The sequence below is a fragment of the Lathamus discolor genome, chromosome 3, assembly GCF_037157495.1.
Source record: "Lathamus discolor isolate bLatDis1 chromosome 3, bLatDis1.hap1, whole genome shotgun sequence".
In the NCBI taxonomy this organism is placed as follows: Eukaryota; Metazoa; Chordata; class Aves; order Psittaciformes; family Psittacidae; genus Lathamus; species Lathamus discolor.
In genome coordinates this window covers 65,001,483-65,017,139 of record NC_088886.1, presented here as the reverse complement: position 1 = coordinate 65,017,139, position 15,657 = coordinate 65,001,483, and the positions used below count along the sequence as shown (strand labels likewise).

General features: G+C 42.1%; 1 protein-coding gene across 3 annotated transcripts in view; it reads left to right on the top strand.

Annotated features, from left to right (window-relative positions):
* Window positions 1-2,062: 2,062 nt before the first annotated feature.
* Window positions 2,063-15,657, top strand: part of COL11A1 (collagen type XI alpha 1 chain) — a 168,760-nt gene continuing 155,165 nt past the window's right edge. Inside the window, exon 1 of one of the 3 annotated variants that reach the window (XM_065669577.1) lies at window positions 2,063-2,656. In XM_065669577.1, the coding sequence (XP_065525649.1) occupies window positions 2,542-2,656 (115 nt within the window). In that variant the 5' untranslated portion in view covers window positions 2,063-2,541. The remainder of the gene's footprint in view (window positions 2,657-15,657) is intronic. The other 2 variants (XM_065669580.1, XM_065669579.1) reach the window with 2 other exon arrangements.

The following is a 15,657-nucleotide window of genomic DNA, read 5'->3' as shown; positions in this document are numbered from 1 at the left end:
TTGTTATAATAGAAGAAGAGGCTCCTAAAGAGATGAAGATGACTGCTGTTAAGTGGACTTGGATTTACTATGGATTCTGGAATTAATATTTGGCATTTTGCTTGGTCAAGGATTATCTTAGTCTGGTTTTAATTAAAATGACATACAGAAGGCAAATTGCAGTCAATGCCAGATTCTTCAGAATTAAGTCAGAAAAGCTGCCTCATGCTTCTAATTACATGTGAAGTAAAGCGTGTATGTTGGAAAAGGGACTTCTGCCTAAGAACTGAAACTAGAATAAACACAGTTATGACACAAGGAAGATGATGGTGATGGTATTGTTGATTTATCAGGTGACTTACAAGTGCAATTCTGAAAAGACAAAAGGGAGGACAAACAGGCTGGGTAAGCATTAGCTAAAAGAGCGGGGGAAAAAGGAAATAGGAAGAGGAATCAGCAAATTATATAGTTTATGCACACATTTACTTGACTCCTCTTGAGTAACACAATTCATGAGTTTTAAATGAAGACAAAATGAGAGTTTTCTAGATGAGTTCCTGGAAGTTATAGCATGTACAGGTCTCAAAACCTGATCTGTGAAGTTGGGATGTGGTCACTAAGTAGGAGTTAATATGAAAAAGGATAGCTTGTTTCTGCATTTTGTAGGGTCTGTGTTGTACTGGTGGTACTTTAGAGTGACCTTGTCTCAAGTCCATTACCACAGCACTGCCAAGGTCGCCACAAAGCCTAGTCACTAAGGGCCTCATCTACATGGTTTATTAATACCTCCGGGGACGGTGACTCCAGCCCTGCCCTGGGCAGCCTGTTCCAATGCCTGAGCACCCTCTGGGGAAGGAATTGTTTCTCAGCTCCATCTAAACCTCCCCTGGTGCAGCTTGAGGCCATTTATTCCTGTCCTGTCACTCGTTCCTTGAGAGTAGAGAGGGACCCCACACCACTGCAACCTTGTGTCAGGCAGTTGTAGAGAGCGGTAAGGTCCCCCCTGAGCCTTCTCTTCTCCAGACTAAACCCCCCAGGTCCCTCAGCCATTCCCCATCACACTTGTGCTCCAAGCCCTGCACCAGCTCTGTTGCCATTCTCTGTCCCCGCTCCAGCACCTCAATGTCTCTCTTGCAGTGAGGGGCCCAGAGCTGAACACAGGGTTCGAGGTGCAGCCTCACCAGTGCCCAGTGCAGGGGCACAACCACTGCCGTGGCCCTGCTGCCGCATTGGTGCTGATACAGGCCAGGATGCTGGTGGCTTCCTGGCTGCCTGGGCACAAGCTGCTCATGTTCAGCTCCATCAACCAGCACCCCCAGCTCCTTTCCCATGAGCGGTTTCCAGCCACTCCCCTCCAAGCCTGGAGCGTTGCAGGGGTTGTTGTGGCCCAAGTGCAGGACCCACACTTTGCCTTGTTGAACCTCATCCCTTTGGCCACAGCCCTTGGATCCAGCCTGCCCAAATCCCTCTGCAGAGCTTCCTGCCCTCCAGCAGATCAACGCTCCCACCCAACTTGGGGTCATCTGCAGAGTTACTGGGGGTGCCCTCTATGCCCTCATCCAGTCATCAATGAAGATACTAAACAACACTGGCCCTAACACCGAGGCCTGAGGGACACCACCAGTGACCAGTCAGCAACAAGATGTGACACCATTCACCACCATACTTTGAGCTCTGCCAGCCGGCCAGTTTTTTACCCAGTGAAGAATACACCTACCCAGGCCACGAGCAGCCAGTTTCTCCAGAACGCTTTGGAGCACAGTGTCAGTGCTTTATTGAAGTCCCAGCTGACAATGCCCACAGGCAAAGGGACACCCGCAACAGATCTGCAGCTCCCCCCACGCACACGTCCCCTCTCGGCCATGACCACCCCCCTCCCCCCGCTTTCCGCTTGTCTCCAGCATCGCCCCCTCCCCACGCTGCCCCATTTGGCGCCGCCTGTCCCTCCGATCCGAGGAGACCCGGCATTGCGCATGCTCCGGGCAGGGGGTGGTGGGCCGGAGCGGGCGGCGGGGGGGATACGTCAGCGGCGTCCCCCGGCTCGCTCCCGTTCCTGAAGAGCGTTCGGGCGGGCTGCCGTCCGCCGTGCCGGGGCCTGGCGGCCGTGGAAGGGTCGGTGTGCTGTCGCCGAAGCAGAGGGCGGTGCTGCGGCGGCCGGGGGAGCCGCGCGATTGGCCTCCCGCCGGCAGCTGGCCTGTCAGTCGGGCTGCAGGGGTGGCCCCAGAAGCCGCTCGCCCAGCCCTCTGACGGGGATGAAGCGTTGAGGGGGATGCGGTGCTCTTGGGGTTTGGGTTAAAGCTCCGCATCTACGTTCAGTTTGAAGGCAGGGCACCGGGGAGGACGGGTTGGAGGAGCCCGTGCAAAGCCGGGCAGAGAGAGAGATAAAGGGAGAGAGAGAGAGGGACAGAAAGATAGGGAGGGAAGGGGCAGAGAGAGAAAACCCCTTTTGGTCTATCACGTATGGCTCTATAGTAGAATTCATCTCTGGCAATATAGTGGAAAGGGCGGAGCAGGTATAAACTGAAGGTGCCCGCGTTTGTTTCGCGCTTGTGGGTGCCCAGCATGGAGATGCAGAGATGGTCCACAAGGTGGAAAACGAGAAGGTGGCGCTGGGACTCGGCTGTAACCGTGCTCGTCACCTTCGCCATCCTCCTCCGGGCTGGAGAGGTCAGAGGAGGTAAGAAAGCAGAGGGGAGCTGGGGAGTCCAGTCGTGTTCCCCACCCCACCCCCCTCAACCTCGGGAGAAGGACCCAGGGCATGGCTGGGGTCGTGTTTCAGAGGAAACCTGTCAGAGCGGCTCCCGGCGCAGGGGAGGCGAAGGGCGAGGGGCCGGAGACCCGCCGGGATGGCTCCCGTTGAGTCTAAACGTTTCACTGTGGATGTGGCTTTAATGCAGTAAAGGGGATGCACTCGTTGGCTGGGGAAATGAAAGAAATGCTTGTAGAACAGAGTGGCTTCTCCTCTTCCAGCACTAAACCCAGTTTTCTGGAGCGCGCGTCCGATTTTCAGTTGTGTTGAACTTAGTTGTCACTCAACAAGTTGTGGCAGAAATGGAGCGACAAGTATCTGCCTTCTCCGAGGGGCGAGAAAAGGGAAAGTTGGGGAATGGAAGCCTCGGCTCTGATTCTCTCCGTTCTCCGCCTTTTTTTTTTTTTTTCTTCTTTTTTTCCCTTTGCAAAGGGTTTCTTTCAGTGGGCAAGAAAGAGTTTTGCAGGACGCGAGGGGAGGGGAAAATCCGTTTGAAAGGGGCCCTTTGCCAGACGCTGAGGAGAGCACCTCCCGGCGGTGGCGGGGACCCGCAGGTGGGGTGCGGGGGGCTCGGCGGGCTCAGCCGGACGGTCGGTGGGCTCCACACGCCCGTCCCCAGCCCCCTCCCCATTGTGCAGCCTCGCCGAGGGGATCGAGTGGTCCCTTAGGTGCCCGGGGACCTGGTGGGCAGGGTGCAGTCCGGGATGGTAACTACAGCCGGGCAGCAGCGCGGCAGCTTCATCAGAAAGGAATCCTCCCACATACCCCCCCCCGCCCCACCACTTCTCTTGCCCCCCCCCCCCCCCCCCCCGCTCCCCTCCGCACCCCGGTTTTTCGGGATGTGCTCGCACTTTCCCGAAGCTGCATTGTATGAAGCTGCATTGTATGATCCGCAGTGGTGGGAGTGCTTTCCTCTCCTGGAAGTGCTACTGCCTCTCTCTCTCTTCTTCCCTCCATCCCTTCCTCCCACCAGAGCCCGCAGGGGCATCTGGGGGCCAGTCTGTCTGGGGTTGAGCTTTTTATTTTTCGTCCATGAAGCGGTTTAGCGCTCTGAAGGAAAGGTTTAATTTTCATGCGTTTATTACTTTAACGGGGTATTTTCTTGATCTGGATTCCCGCTTTCTGAATGAACAGGCGTCCAAGAGGGAGCGCAGGGTGATAAGTTTCCATTCAAGCCCTTCATACCTGGGTGCAACCTTGATGGTGTCAGATCCATCAGGGCTTCTGCCGTCTGCTGGCCCCATTTCTGACAGGGCTTGGAAGGGATCACATTTCATCCCTGCTGCAATTCCACAGACTCCAGGGTGAATTAACCTCACAGAGCTTCAAGGATTCGGCTCCTCATTACTATGTTGAAGCAGAATTTCTTCAAGAAGCAATAGTGCCCGCAAAGGCACAATAGATTTTTTTTTTTTTTTTTGCCGCTTTTTATGTGACCATGCACAGTAGAACTGACCTAATTAAGTAGGATTTATGTATGTTATTTTCACGTAATAGATTGGATGCAAATAAAAAGTTAAACTCTAAACCCAAGTAGCCCAGGAAAAATCAACATAAATTATCTAGTATTTACAGAAATATATTAGGCAACAGTAGGCAGACTAATTTGGTTTTGGTAACTATTAAAAAGCTATATTAATTTTTGTTTCCTTTAGTCTTATGTATAAAGCACATTTCAGCAACATAAAACTACAGGCTTCTTATGTTTGTAGAAGCATTCTGAAAAGAACTTAATTCTTGAACTTTTCTGAAATACAGTGTGCCATTTTCTTAGAAACAACAGGGAGCTGTGTGTTTAGGGCTTGATCTGTTATTGAAGTCAGTAAGAGTTTTTCCATTGACTACAGAGGGAGTAGAATTTGACCTAATTTCCCTAATGGAGTACAAGGGAGATATTTATGAATCACATTTTATGTATTTTAGTCTTATTTAAAGTAGTTGAAAGATAAAACAGGACATAATGATTGATATTTGGAAGTAGGAGAGGGAAAATACTGAGGAATAAAATAAAATAGCATACTGAAATAGGTAAACAGTATGACTAAATGAAAGTGCTGGGTAAAATATGAAACTTTGCCCTTGTGTACTCTCCTAAAATAAATCCTAATATTCTTCAATTGTCTGTTCATGAACTACCCCTATGTAAATAAAATTGCATGGGGTAATAATATAAAGTGTTAATCATGGCAGTGACTTCTTTTTAAGACAGACTTCATTCCATGTAGAGAAACCTCAGAAGATTCCTAAAATTCTTGACCTTTTTTCAAGTTTCTTTATTTAACACAAAAAAGAAAGAGAAGTATGAGGTGTCTTTCATAGTACCAAGAAGGGGGGTGTGAAGACCTGATTGGGCTCTTGAGGTATTTCTTCTTTAGACAGAAAATATTAGAGAAGTGAGAAATAACTGAATGGGAAAACTAGTGACTCATATGTGGTCAGCTCAGTGCCCACCAGCTCTTAAGCAGCTCTTTCTAGAAATATTTTTGCTTTATGACTTGGCTAAAGTAAACAAAATTCAGTATTTTGAAAGACATCCTTTGATTTCCTTTCCCCTTCTTCACCTTTAATACTAAATGTTTTGGTAATGTGTTTGGAATGAATAAACTCATTAAGTTGAAATGGCATGGCTTCAACAGTATAAATTTTTTTTTTTTGCGAGGGCCTGGCATCAATGCACTATTGTGATGCTGATTTAATTTTCATGTGTAAAGAAATGAAAAATCCATCTTTTTATTATGTATAAGCTTTTTCAAGCTAATGGAAATCCAGTTCTCAATCTGAGTGCAAAAATATTTAAGTATCCTTACTGGAAATGGTGCTGTGAAGCTATATCTAGAAAATACACGGTGGACCTTCTGTGTAAATGACAAGCAGATTTATTTCTAGTATGGAATAGATACTTTCTACAGTCATCTTACGAAATACAAAGGTTCCTTGTGCTTCCCACGCACAGGCTTGGAAACTAGTGGGAGTTCTAGGTGCAGAAGGAATGCAGAAATGGGAGCACTAAGTGATGGCAGGAGAGGGTTTTTTTTGTGCATGCACACTTAACACTTACTTACTTGTAATTGCTTAGCAAGTTACACTGTGAAGATACAGATCTGTTTCTTGAGTGAAAACTATTTGTCAGTCTAAACCAGTACAAAAAGGTGTTTTAAACTACAAAACCATGAATCTCTTCTCAAAACTGTTAGTAATGTAAAGCACTTCTGATTTTAACTGATCAATTCACTTTTAAGGTTGAAAAAGAATATAAATGTTTTCATTATTTTATGTTGAAATTGCCTTATGGGTTGATTTTAGTTTAACAAAACGTTATTAAACTTCAGAAAGAGAACATACAGAGATTTCTCAGATATTCACAAAATGAGCAAAAGTGATACAATCAAAAAAGCGATTTTACTAGATTCAGCTGGTAGACCTAGCTGAAGTTTTTCTGAGTCCCAGGGATCAGCAGGTGAAAGGGTCCAGTCTTCCTAGTACAGTGCCAGAGAGACCACCATGCATATGTCTGTTTTGCTATAGAACTTAGATTTCTATTTTTTTTTTTTTTTAGTATTTTCTAAGGTAAAATGATTATTTCAAGTTCAGTAACAGACATCTGACATAAAAAAATGACTGGTATGTGTTACGGTTTCTCTAGAGCATGAATCTTTGCATTTAATTTAGAAGGAGACTTTACAAGGATCCCAGAAAGGGCTATTATGGCTGCAGGAAAACTGTCTTTTTATTAGCTCTGCAGAAAAGAAGTTTCTTAGCTTCAGTTTTGTGTATGTGTTTACAAATGTAATTGCATATAAGTACATATAGAATATCCACAAATATTGAGTGTTTTTGGCTTGAAATAATACTCTGCCTAGGAGCTATTATTGAAGTGTCACTAGAAAAAAAATCTTTGATGTAAGACCTTTCCTGGTGCTATGCTGTTTTCACTAAAAAAACCCCACAACAAAACACAAAAAAACATTGTTGGCAATATTGATGTCTGTAGCAGTTGGAAAATGTTGGAAAGGAGCTGTCATACTCAGTTTTACAACTGTCTTGCCAAAAGTGATTTGGGTTCCTCCAGATAGGGCCCTTAATTCTAACAAGGTTGCAGCGTAATAAAAAAGCCACGCCATTACTACTGAAGTTATGCCTAAATTGCACTGGAGCAATTACGTTTTTCCCGGATTTGTTCTGTACAGTGGTGAGCAGTAGGGTTTCCATCTGCCAGCAAGATTTAGAAGTTGTTTTTCTTTTCTCTGTAGAGCTGTCTGCTGCTTTTCAGCAGAAATCCTCCAAACACTGGTTAATTTATCATTGTTCTGAGTATTTGTTGATAATAGGGAGGAATAAATTAAGCAGAGCTTGGGAGAAATCTCTGATGTTCTAAGAATGCGAAGTCTCTAAAGATTTGCCCTCTGTATGGACACAATAGAGAGCAGTGGCTTAAACGGAATTAGGTGAACACACGTGCCTGTTGCAAGGGCTTGTAACTGTACTATTCAGTATTAAATACCAAGTTTACAGACTGTAAATGTAAGGATTAATTGTTGACCTGGCTATTACAATAGTAGTGAAATCTGGCGGAACTTAAATTCTTTTTACAACATTATCACACATAAGGGATTATAAAAACTTTTGTAAATTCTAGGTCTGGGGCTTCACTGTATGTCAAAGTGTTAATGCATACAGTATATGAAATAGAAGTTACTTGGCAGAGCTGATATTATGGAAGCAAAATGTTTGCTGCAAAGCAGATTGAAAGCTGTATTATGATTAAAGAAATAAAGATCCTGATCCTGCTATGAATAATGTCACTGGCAGTTAAGTTTTGTCTACAATACAAATTAACTTGAGTCAAATTATGGTCATGTTGTTGAAGTATTATTGCAGTCTAAGTTTTACCTATTCAGGATCAGGTCCTTAGTGATTGATTGTGGTCAATGTGGCTGAACAAGTCACAAGGTTTATACTGTGCAGGTGTTACAGATTGATCTTTAAAGAGATGCAGTTAGTACCAAAAATGCATCTCATATATACACGGATTGTCTCTATTTGAAATAGTGTTACGTATGTAGCAGATTTTGCAGCATAGGAAGTCAGTGAAAATTTTTTGTGGAAACAGCAGAAGTAGCTAATTCTTAGCAGTTTCATACAAGCCAATTGCTGGTGAACTAGTCAACCATAGGCCATTTAAAGCATTCCTGTGCGCATCTGGATAATCTTTAGTTCTTGAAGTCATTAAATATGAAAGCCCTGCAGTAACACCTTCTTCTAGAAATATCACTAGCCAAGATCCCAGTTACTTAATTCTTCTAAAAGCTAATATGTAGGAAATTTTTTAATAGCTAAAACCAACCTTGAAGTATGTCTCTAGAAACATATACATGGGAAACAGATATTTGCTTTATCTCATAAATTTATATTTAGGTACCTGTGAAAAAAACAGCTTGATTTTCAGGAGCACTATGTAATTACTTTAGGCAGCTTAGTTGGTTCCATTTTTGTACCTGGGAAATGCTCTGTAGCTCAGTTTTGCAGCCCTAAAAATGGGAGTTCATTTTATCCAGTTCTGAAAAGTCCTTTTGGTTATGAGAAGTATTGGAACCTTCACAAAGGACACTGCACAGCTAGTGCTTTTGGATGCTTGCTCCCAGAACAGTCTTCTGTTCCATGTTTGGGCTCTCAGTAGAGAGTTGGGAGACAGGCAATTCTCAGACTGCCAATCCCAAAAGCCTGTGAGGAAGTGCAAATCTGCCCAGAGCTAACCCAGTAGCCTGCCTGAGCCTCTTCTGATGCTTACACACCTATGGCAGAACTACAGGGAATTGCTTGGGATAGAGAGACCAGAGCCTGCAGTCTGCAGTGGGAAGCTAATAGAGGCCTGTCTAAGACCTGGGAAGCTCAGTGAAGCATTCTGGGAATGACATGCTTTTGAATTCCTGCTCTGTACTGATGCTTAACAGATGAAGTGCATGGTAAATTGGCAAGTATAGATAATAATAATTACACGTATCACTGTTTCTATTTTACACATAAATAAAAATTTGTAAGGATAAAAATAACAGAAGTATTCCTACCACATCAGAAATAGCGCACATTTCTAGTAATAAATGGGTCCTGTCTTGTCTCCTAAAGATCAACAAGCTAACAGTCTAACAATTCCATATCCTAACATCTCTAGTAAAGACTTCCTTGTTGATAATTTGGCAAAGGGGCAACATTTATTACTCTTTCTGCTTTAGCAAACTTAGGTCTAGCTGGTAAACTAAATGCTTGTTAATTGTTGCTAGAATCAGAAACTGGGCTAATAATCTTTGAGAAGGAATGCAAGGAGGGGAAAAGTTACCAGGTTTCACAGTAGGAGAACTGCTGAAACAGCTCGACAATTGGAAGCTAAATGAAGCTGTATAAAAAACTTAGACACCATCTGTACTGAAGACTGTTCTTAAAAGAAAAACATTTCTCCCTTTTTCTGTTCTGAGAGTTCAACAGCAGAAAGTGAAGAATAGTTACCCCTTCACATTAGTTGTTCTAGTTTAGGAGAGTATTTTCACCTCTTATATTCGTTAAGCCTTGGGCTATCTAATGTGTGTGAGTTAGAAACCTTCATTATAGGTTATTTTTACCCACCTATGGAATACATGGAAGGTCCTTAGAATTAGCACTTAACAATGAATCAAAATTTTAAGAAAAGTAGATAAACTAAATAACTGTAGGCTGTTATGCCTTTAATAGGTAGCATAGTTTTAAAAAGCTGTGGAACAGCCACTACTTTGTTTTTAAATTTCCAAATATATGCCTAGAAATCTAACATCCAGCCTATTTTGAAAAGTCTTGTCCACAAATATAAGGAGTCCCTTCATAAGTACCCACCAAATATGCATATTTTAGCTTACCAGACTATAATAGCTTCTACTCTTTAAATGATCTGTCACAGTGAAATAAAACTGGACTAAACTTTGAAAAACCGCTTCATTTTGCATTGAAGATTAATGTTTCAACGCTCTTAAGTTCTAGTTTTGCAGTGGTTCCATTGGAACAGATTACTGGCAGAACGAAGCATATTTCCATGGAAAAAATATGAAGTAAAATAATAGTAATTTAAAAACATCAGTCTTCCTAACTTTTGCTTATAGTTCTTTATACGGGGCCAGAGTAAGCTCTTTTCTACTTCAGGGTTATATCTCACCATTTACAAGTTATTGTTTGTAGCTAAAACAGGTTATTTGTGGAGTCATCATTGGTAAATTTTCACTTTAATTAATCAAAAGAAGGACATTGCTGAATAATTACGATGACTCAAAGTTACCTGTTTATCATCTCTGAAAAACACATACTACTGTTTATTATAAAAATGTTTACTGTATCCAAAAAGGGAAAACCCATAGTTACCAAAGGTATTAACAGTACAGCAGTTGCACACTCACTTTACTAAGGTATATGCATAAAGAATACCAGCTCTTTTTTTTTCTCCCTTGAGTTTTGTTATTATTTGCTTTTAAAGTATGACACACACACCACCCCCCCCCCCCCCACCCCCCCCCATACGCAGTCTGGGAGCATCTTACAAATTATGTAGGTGAACCTAGCCTTAAAGTAGGCAAGGCTAACTGGGCCTGAGCTCTCGTAAACTTAAGAGACCAAGACTGAGAAATTACCAGATCAAAATCTAAATCTAATAGGATTTCAACTTCTATGCTTTTTTAGGTATTTGAAGAGAAAGAAAAAATATTGTAGTCTAAATGAGTCATCCCCTGAACAGTTTCTTATGAGAATTAATTTTGTAACCAGAAGTTGTTACCACAGTCACTTTCCTGTCAGTCCTGGAGAGTTTTGCTTTGAGGCCTGACAGTGAAGTTCTTCCTTCTGAAAATGCAGATGGTTGATTCCTGTCTATACCCTATCTTCAATAAAAGTATGTTTTGAACTGTTTGGTCCTTAGTCACCCAGCACCTTTAATTGCGGCTAAAATTGCTTTGCTGTACAGTTCATAGAAAGAGGTGTTGATGGTGGGAGTGCTGATTGACAGAGCTGAACATGAGCAGCTTGTGCCCAGGCAGCCAAGAAACCACCAGCATCCTGGCCTGTATCAGCACCAGTGTGGCAGCAGGGCCACGGCAGTGGTTGTGCCCCTGCATTGGGCACTGGTGAGGCTACACCTTGAATCCTGTGTTCAGCTCTGGGCCCCTCACTACAAGAAGAGACATTGAGGTGCTGGAGCAGGGCCAGAGAAAGGCAATGGAGCTGGTGAAGGGTTTGAAGCACAAGTGTGATGGGGAACGGCTGAGGGACCTGGGTGGGGGTTTAGTCTGGAGAAGAGAAGGCTCAAGGGGTGACTTTATCGTTCTCTACAAGTGCCTGACAGGAGGTTATAGTGAGGTAGGGTTGGTCTCTGCTCCCAAGGGCAAGTGACAGGATAAGAGGAAACAGCCTCAAGCTGCACCAGGGGAGGTTTAGATTGGAGCTGAGGAACAATTCCTTCCTCAGAGGGTGCTCAGGCATTGGAACAGGCTGCCCAGGGCAGGGCTGGAGTCACCATCACTGGAAGTGTTCATACACCGTGTAGATGAGGCCCTTAGTGACTTGGGTTTGTGGTGGCCTTGGCAGTGCTGGGGTAATGGTTGGACTTGATGATCTTAAAGGTCTTTTCCAACCTAGCTGATTCTATGAAAGAGAAGTTTGGTATAGCCCATCTAAAAAGGTTCAGGGCTATATATTAATTTCTCATTGCAGCTTCTAAGTGGTTTGCAGCGTGTTCTGTGTAGAATAGAAGAAAATTGAAGGTGAGGAACCTTTTAGATAAGGACAGTTGACCATTCTGACTTCCTTGGTTATCTTTTAAGGAGTAATCAAATTCACTCAAAAGAACTCCAGTGACTAATATCTTTTCAATCTGTATATGTTCCAAGGCTGCTGAGTATCACTGCATGTATCTGTGGTAAGATCACTCTAGATGTCTGACCTCTTAAGAAATGAGTAAGACAGGAAGTACTGTGTGAAATACACAGTAATGGGAAAGTTGTCGTGGAATTGACCCATAAACTGCTTCTCAATACAGCTTTTTGTAGGAAAGGGTGGTTAGAAACCTGCCTGATAACCCACTAGCCTGTGTAAGTCAAAAAAGAATTTCTGAGGAAGCACTAACAAGTATGCAGAAATTTTTGCTGCAAAATTTCTAGTAAAATAGCATCCAGGTAATTGTCTATCAATGAAATGAATTCAACACAGAATTTGTCAATTGGCTTGTGACAGCAACAGACTTAATTTACTAGTAAGATACTGTGAGTGGAAGTTGATAGTGTGCTAAGAAACAGGAGATCAAGTGTTTCATATGCTTAAGTATAAATTTGTTGACATACCCATTGGCTGCTTAGAGTGATATGGGACAAAACATTCTACTTATGTGAAACAATGCAGCTCCATTTTCAGTGTGTGTGAATGGCTTAGTATTTACATACCTAGCCTTTGCATTAATGATACTAGATGGATTTGAGTAGATCTATGCTATTGGAGTAAGACTATATGGAGAACTTCTTTGGGTTTGGATCATTGCTGCAGTTGGTCATCAGCTAGAAGATTGTAGAAAAGCATACATTGTAAATCAGAACATTTCCATTAATACAACATGATTAAAATAAGTAACTCTACAGTGTGATTGTAGCTCTAAAGATAATATGTAGATGTTACTCTTTTATCCAAAATCATAGAATCATAGAATGGTTTGGGTTGGAAAGGACCTTAAAATCATCCCGTTCCAACTCCTGCCATGGACAGGGATGTCTCACACTAGACCATAATCTCTGGTATCCCTGGCCAGACTCAATTCAAAATCAAAATTCAATTCAAATCAAAATGATTGCTGCTGGTGTAATTCTGAAGGTAACATTGCTGCTATTAGATGCACTGTGGATCCATCTTTTTTTTGTGTTCTGTGCAGTTTGCCTTCACAGGATCAGATGAGCTTTGTCACAGCCCAGAATTTTAATGGTGGCTGCTGAAGCACAAACAAGAAATTTTATTGCCTATTACTAAGTTAAGTTTGCCATGATTTCAGTTACAGACAAATTGCGTATTTTATAAACTAAAAATGTGTAATTAAACAGTATTCATTTAATTATAATCTGCATTTAAATAAATCCAAATGTTCTGAACCAGATTTGACCATTCAACTGCAAATTTTCTTGCATCTAATAAAACTTGTCCCTGTCTAGTAATGCATATCCTTTTACCTAGGGTTATGTGGTCACCTACAAGAAACATTCCCCAAGAGAGATGTGGAAATGCTAAGCATTTATACTGAAAACTGAGGTCATCTTTTCTGCAAGGAGACTTGATGTCACATGTTGAATAAGTCATCGGTCCAGTCTGCATCCAGTGGACTTCAGTTTCTGCATTATGTACAGTTTCTCAGTCTCTTGTTTCTCTGATACCATAACCTATATCATTATGGTATCTGAGAACCTCCTCCATAGATAATATGCATCAAGAGAAATGGAGAGCCATAACAGATTCTAGCTCAAATGGGTCTGGAAGTGGAGGAAGCAAGTCCTCTGATCTTGTATATGAAGTGCTGTTTATGGCATTGTATCAGAAATGAAACTGCTGTTTTCACTTTTGTCCTGGGTTCAGCTGTAACAATTATTTTTCTCCTTCTTAGTAGCTGGTGCAGTGATGTGTTTCAACTTTAGTCTGAGAACAATGCTGGTAACACACTGATGTTTTTAGCTGTTGCCCAGTAATGTTTAGTCTGATCAATGACTTCTCAGTCTTGTGCTCTGCCAGTGAGGAGGGGCACAGGAGGCTGGGAGGAAGCAGAGGCAGGACACATGACCCAAACTAGCCAAAGCGGCATTCCATACCACAGAACGTCATGCCTAGTTATAGAAACTGGGGGGAGTTACGTGGGAGGGACAAATAGCTGCTCAGGTAGGGCTGGGTATCGATTGGTGGGTGGTGAGCAATAGCATTGTGCATCACTTGGGTTTATTGTTTTTTTGTTGTTTTTTTTCTCTCCCCTTTTTAGTTTCATATTCTCTCCCTTTGTTAGTTTGTTACTCTTATTAGTAGTAGTTTTGCATTATACTTTAGTTACTTGACTGTTCTTACCTGAACCTGTAGGAGTTTTATTCCTCCAGTTCTTCTTCCCATCCCACCAGGAGTGCAGGTAAGAAGGGAGTGAGTGAGTGGCTGCGTGGTTCTGAGTTACCAGCTGGGCTTAAACCATGAGCTTCTAATTGACTCCTGAAAAAACCGTATTGAACAATGGCAGTAGTTGTTAGGTATAATGCAGTAAAAAGGCATCAGAATTTGATTCATGTGTCTAGTATCAATATCAGTATTAATAAGATTGATATAGCACCGATTTTTATTTCAGTTTGGAGATCATGAAATGAAAGCTATGTGGTTTTTTTTTGCTGACAATATATGATTGAAATGTCATCTAGAGTCTTACATGGGTTCTCTTCCAAACTAGAATTGAGTTATATTTTTGAGAGATGTAGTTATTTATTCACTGACTAAAATGCATTGTCATAGCCTTTAAAATAAATGTGTTGTTATATATTTAGGAAGTCTAGGCTTGAAAATGCTAACCAAAATTGGAAATCAGTTTTTATATGCATGTTCCTCCTCTCCAAACAGCAAACACATGTAATTTCGCTCATGTAATTGACTCTGGATATTCTGTCCTAACCTAGCAGTGTAGAAGTGTGATCTGAGATCCAGTTTACAACTACTAAACTCCACTGAATTATTTTTAATTTTCAGCAGAGATATGCTGACAGAAGTGGCTTTTTTTATTTTTTTATTTCTTCTTTTGCGTTAACATGCTTTTACATATATTTTAGTAACATTTAAATTAGCTTAGAAGATTTCATATTTGTGTCAATGCATTTTTTCTTTCCCCTAAGGTTCATGTTTAGTTCTGATGGAAGAAAGCTAAAGGGAAAGCAAAGGAAAAATAAACATGGGTTTGGAGCTATAGTTAATATGAAATGCTCTGGACCAAATGTTCTTATACATACCACTATAAATATGGAAAGCTCATTGACTGAATGAGTACTTCAGTCATACCACAGTAATGAAGACCAGAATTTGGCTCTACAATTTTAAATATTGCAAAGTACAAGTTATTTCAGGTCTTGAGACATTACACTGCTTTTTTTTTGTTTGTTTGTTTGTTTGTTTGTTTTTGCTTTACCTTCTGTGTTTTTCAGAACCAGGAAGTTATGCTGGAGCTAAATGGTTAACAGTTTGGTATCTTCACAGAATCATAGAATCTATGGTTTGGGTTGGAAAGATCTTAAGATCACCCAATTCCAACACTTGCAGTGGGCAGGGACACCTCACACTAGACAGTGTCGCCCAAGACTCTGTCCAACCTGACCCAACCTGTGCCACGGTCTCACTACCCTCACAGGAAAGAACTTCTTCATATCTAACCTGAACTTAACTGTTGCAGTTTAAGCACACCACTCCTTGTCCTATCGCTGCAGTCCCTGATGAAGAGTCCCCCTCCAGCATCCTTGTTGCCCCTCTTCAGATATTGGAACCTGCTCTGAGGTCTCCACACAGCTCCTCTTCTCCAGGCTGAACAGCCCCAACTTTCTCAGCCTGTCGAAGAAAGAAAGATATCTTGAAAGATACTAGGACACTCAAGTTCCTTCCTCACACAGCTCTGCCTGCTAAAGAGAGATATTTGAATACTTCTGTGCCATTCCAGAAATCCCAGCACTTTTAAACCCTTCTCCTCTAGTTAGTACTGTATATTCTTTCAGTGGCAGTGAAATTTGCATATGTCTTTCTTAACTTTTTTGAATTGAGGACAATGTATGTTGCTGAATTTTGCACTATAATATTTAGTGGGATTAATGATCCTTGCAGTTGGTTCAATCAGTGGGAAGGTAGCACAGTGGAAACTTGCTTTTTGATTGTGGGAGAGC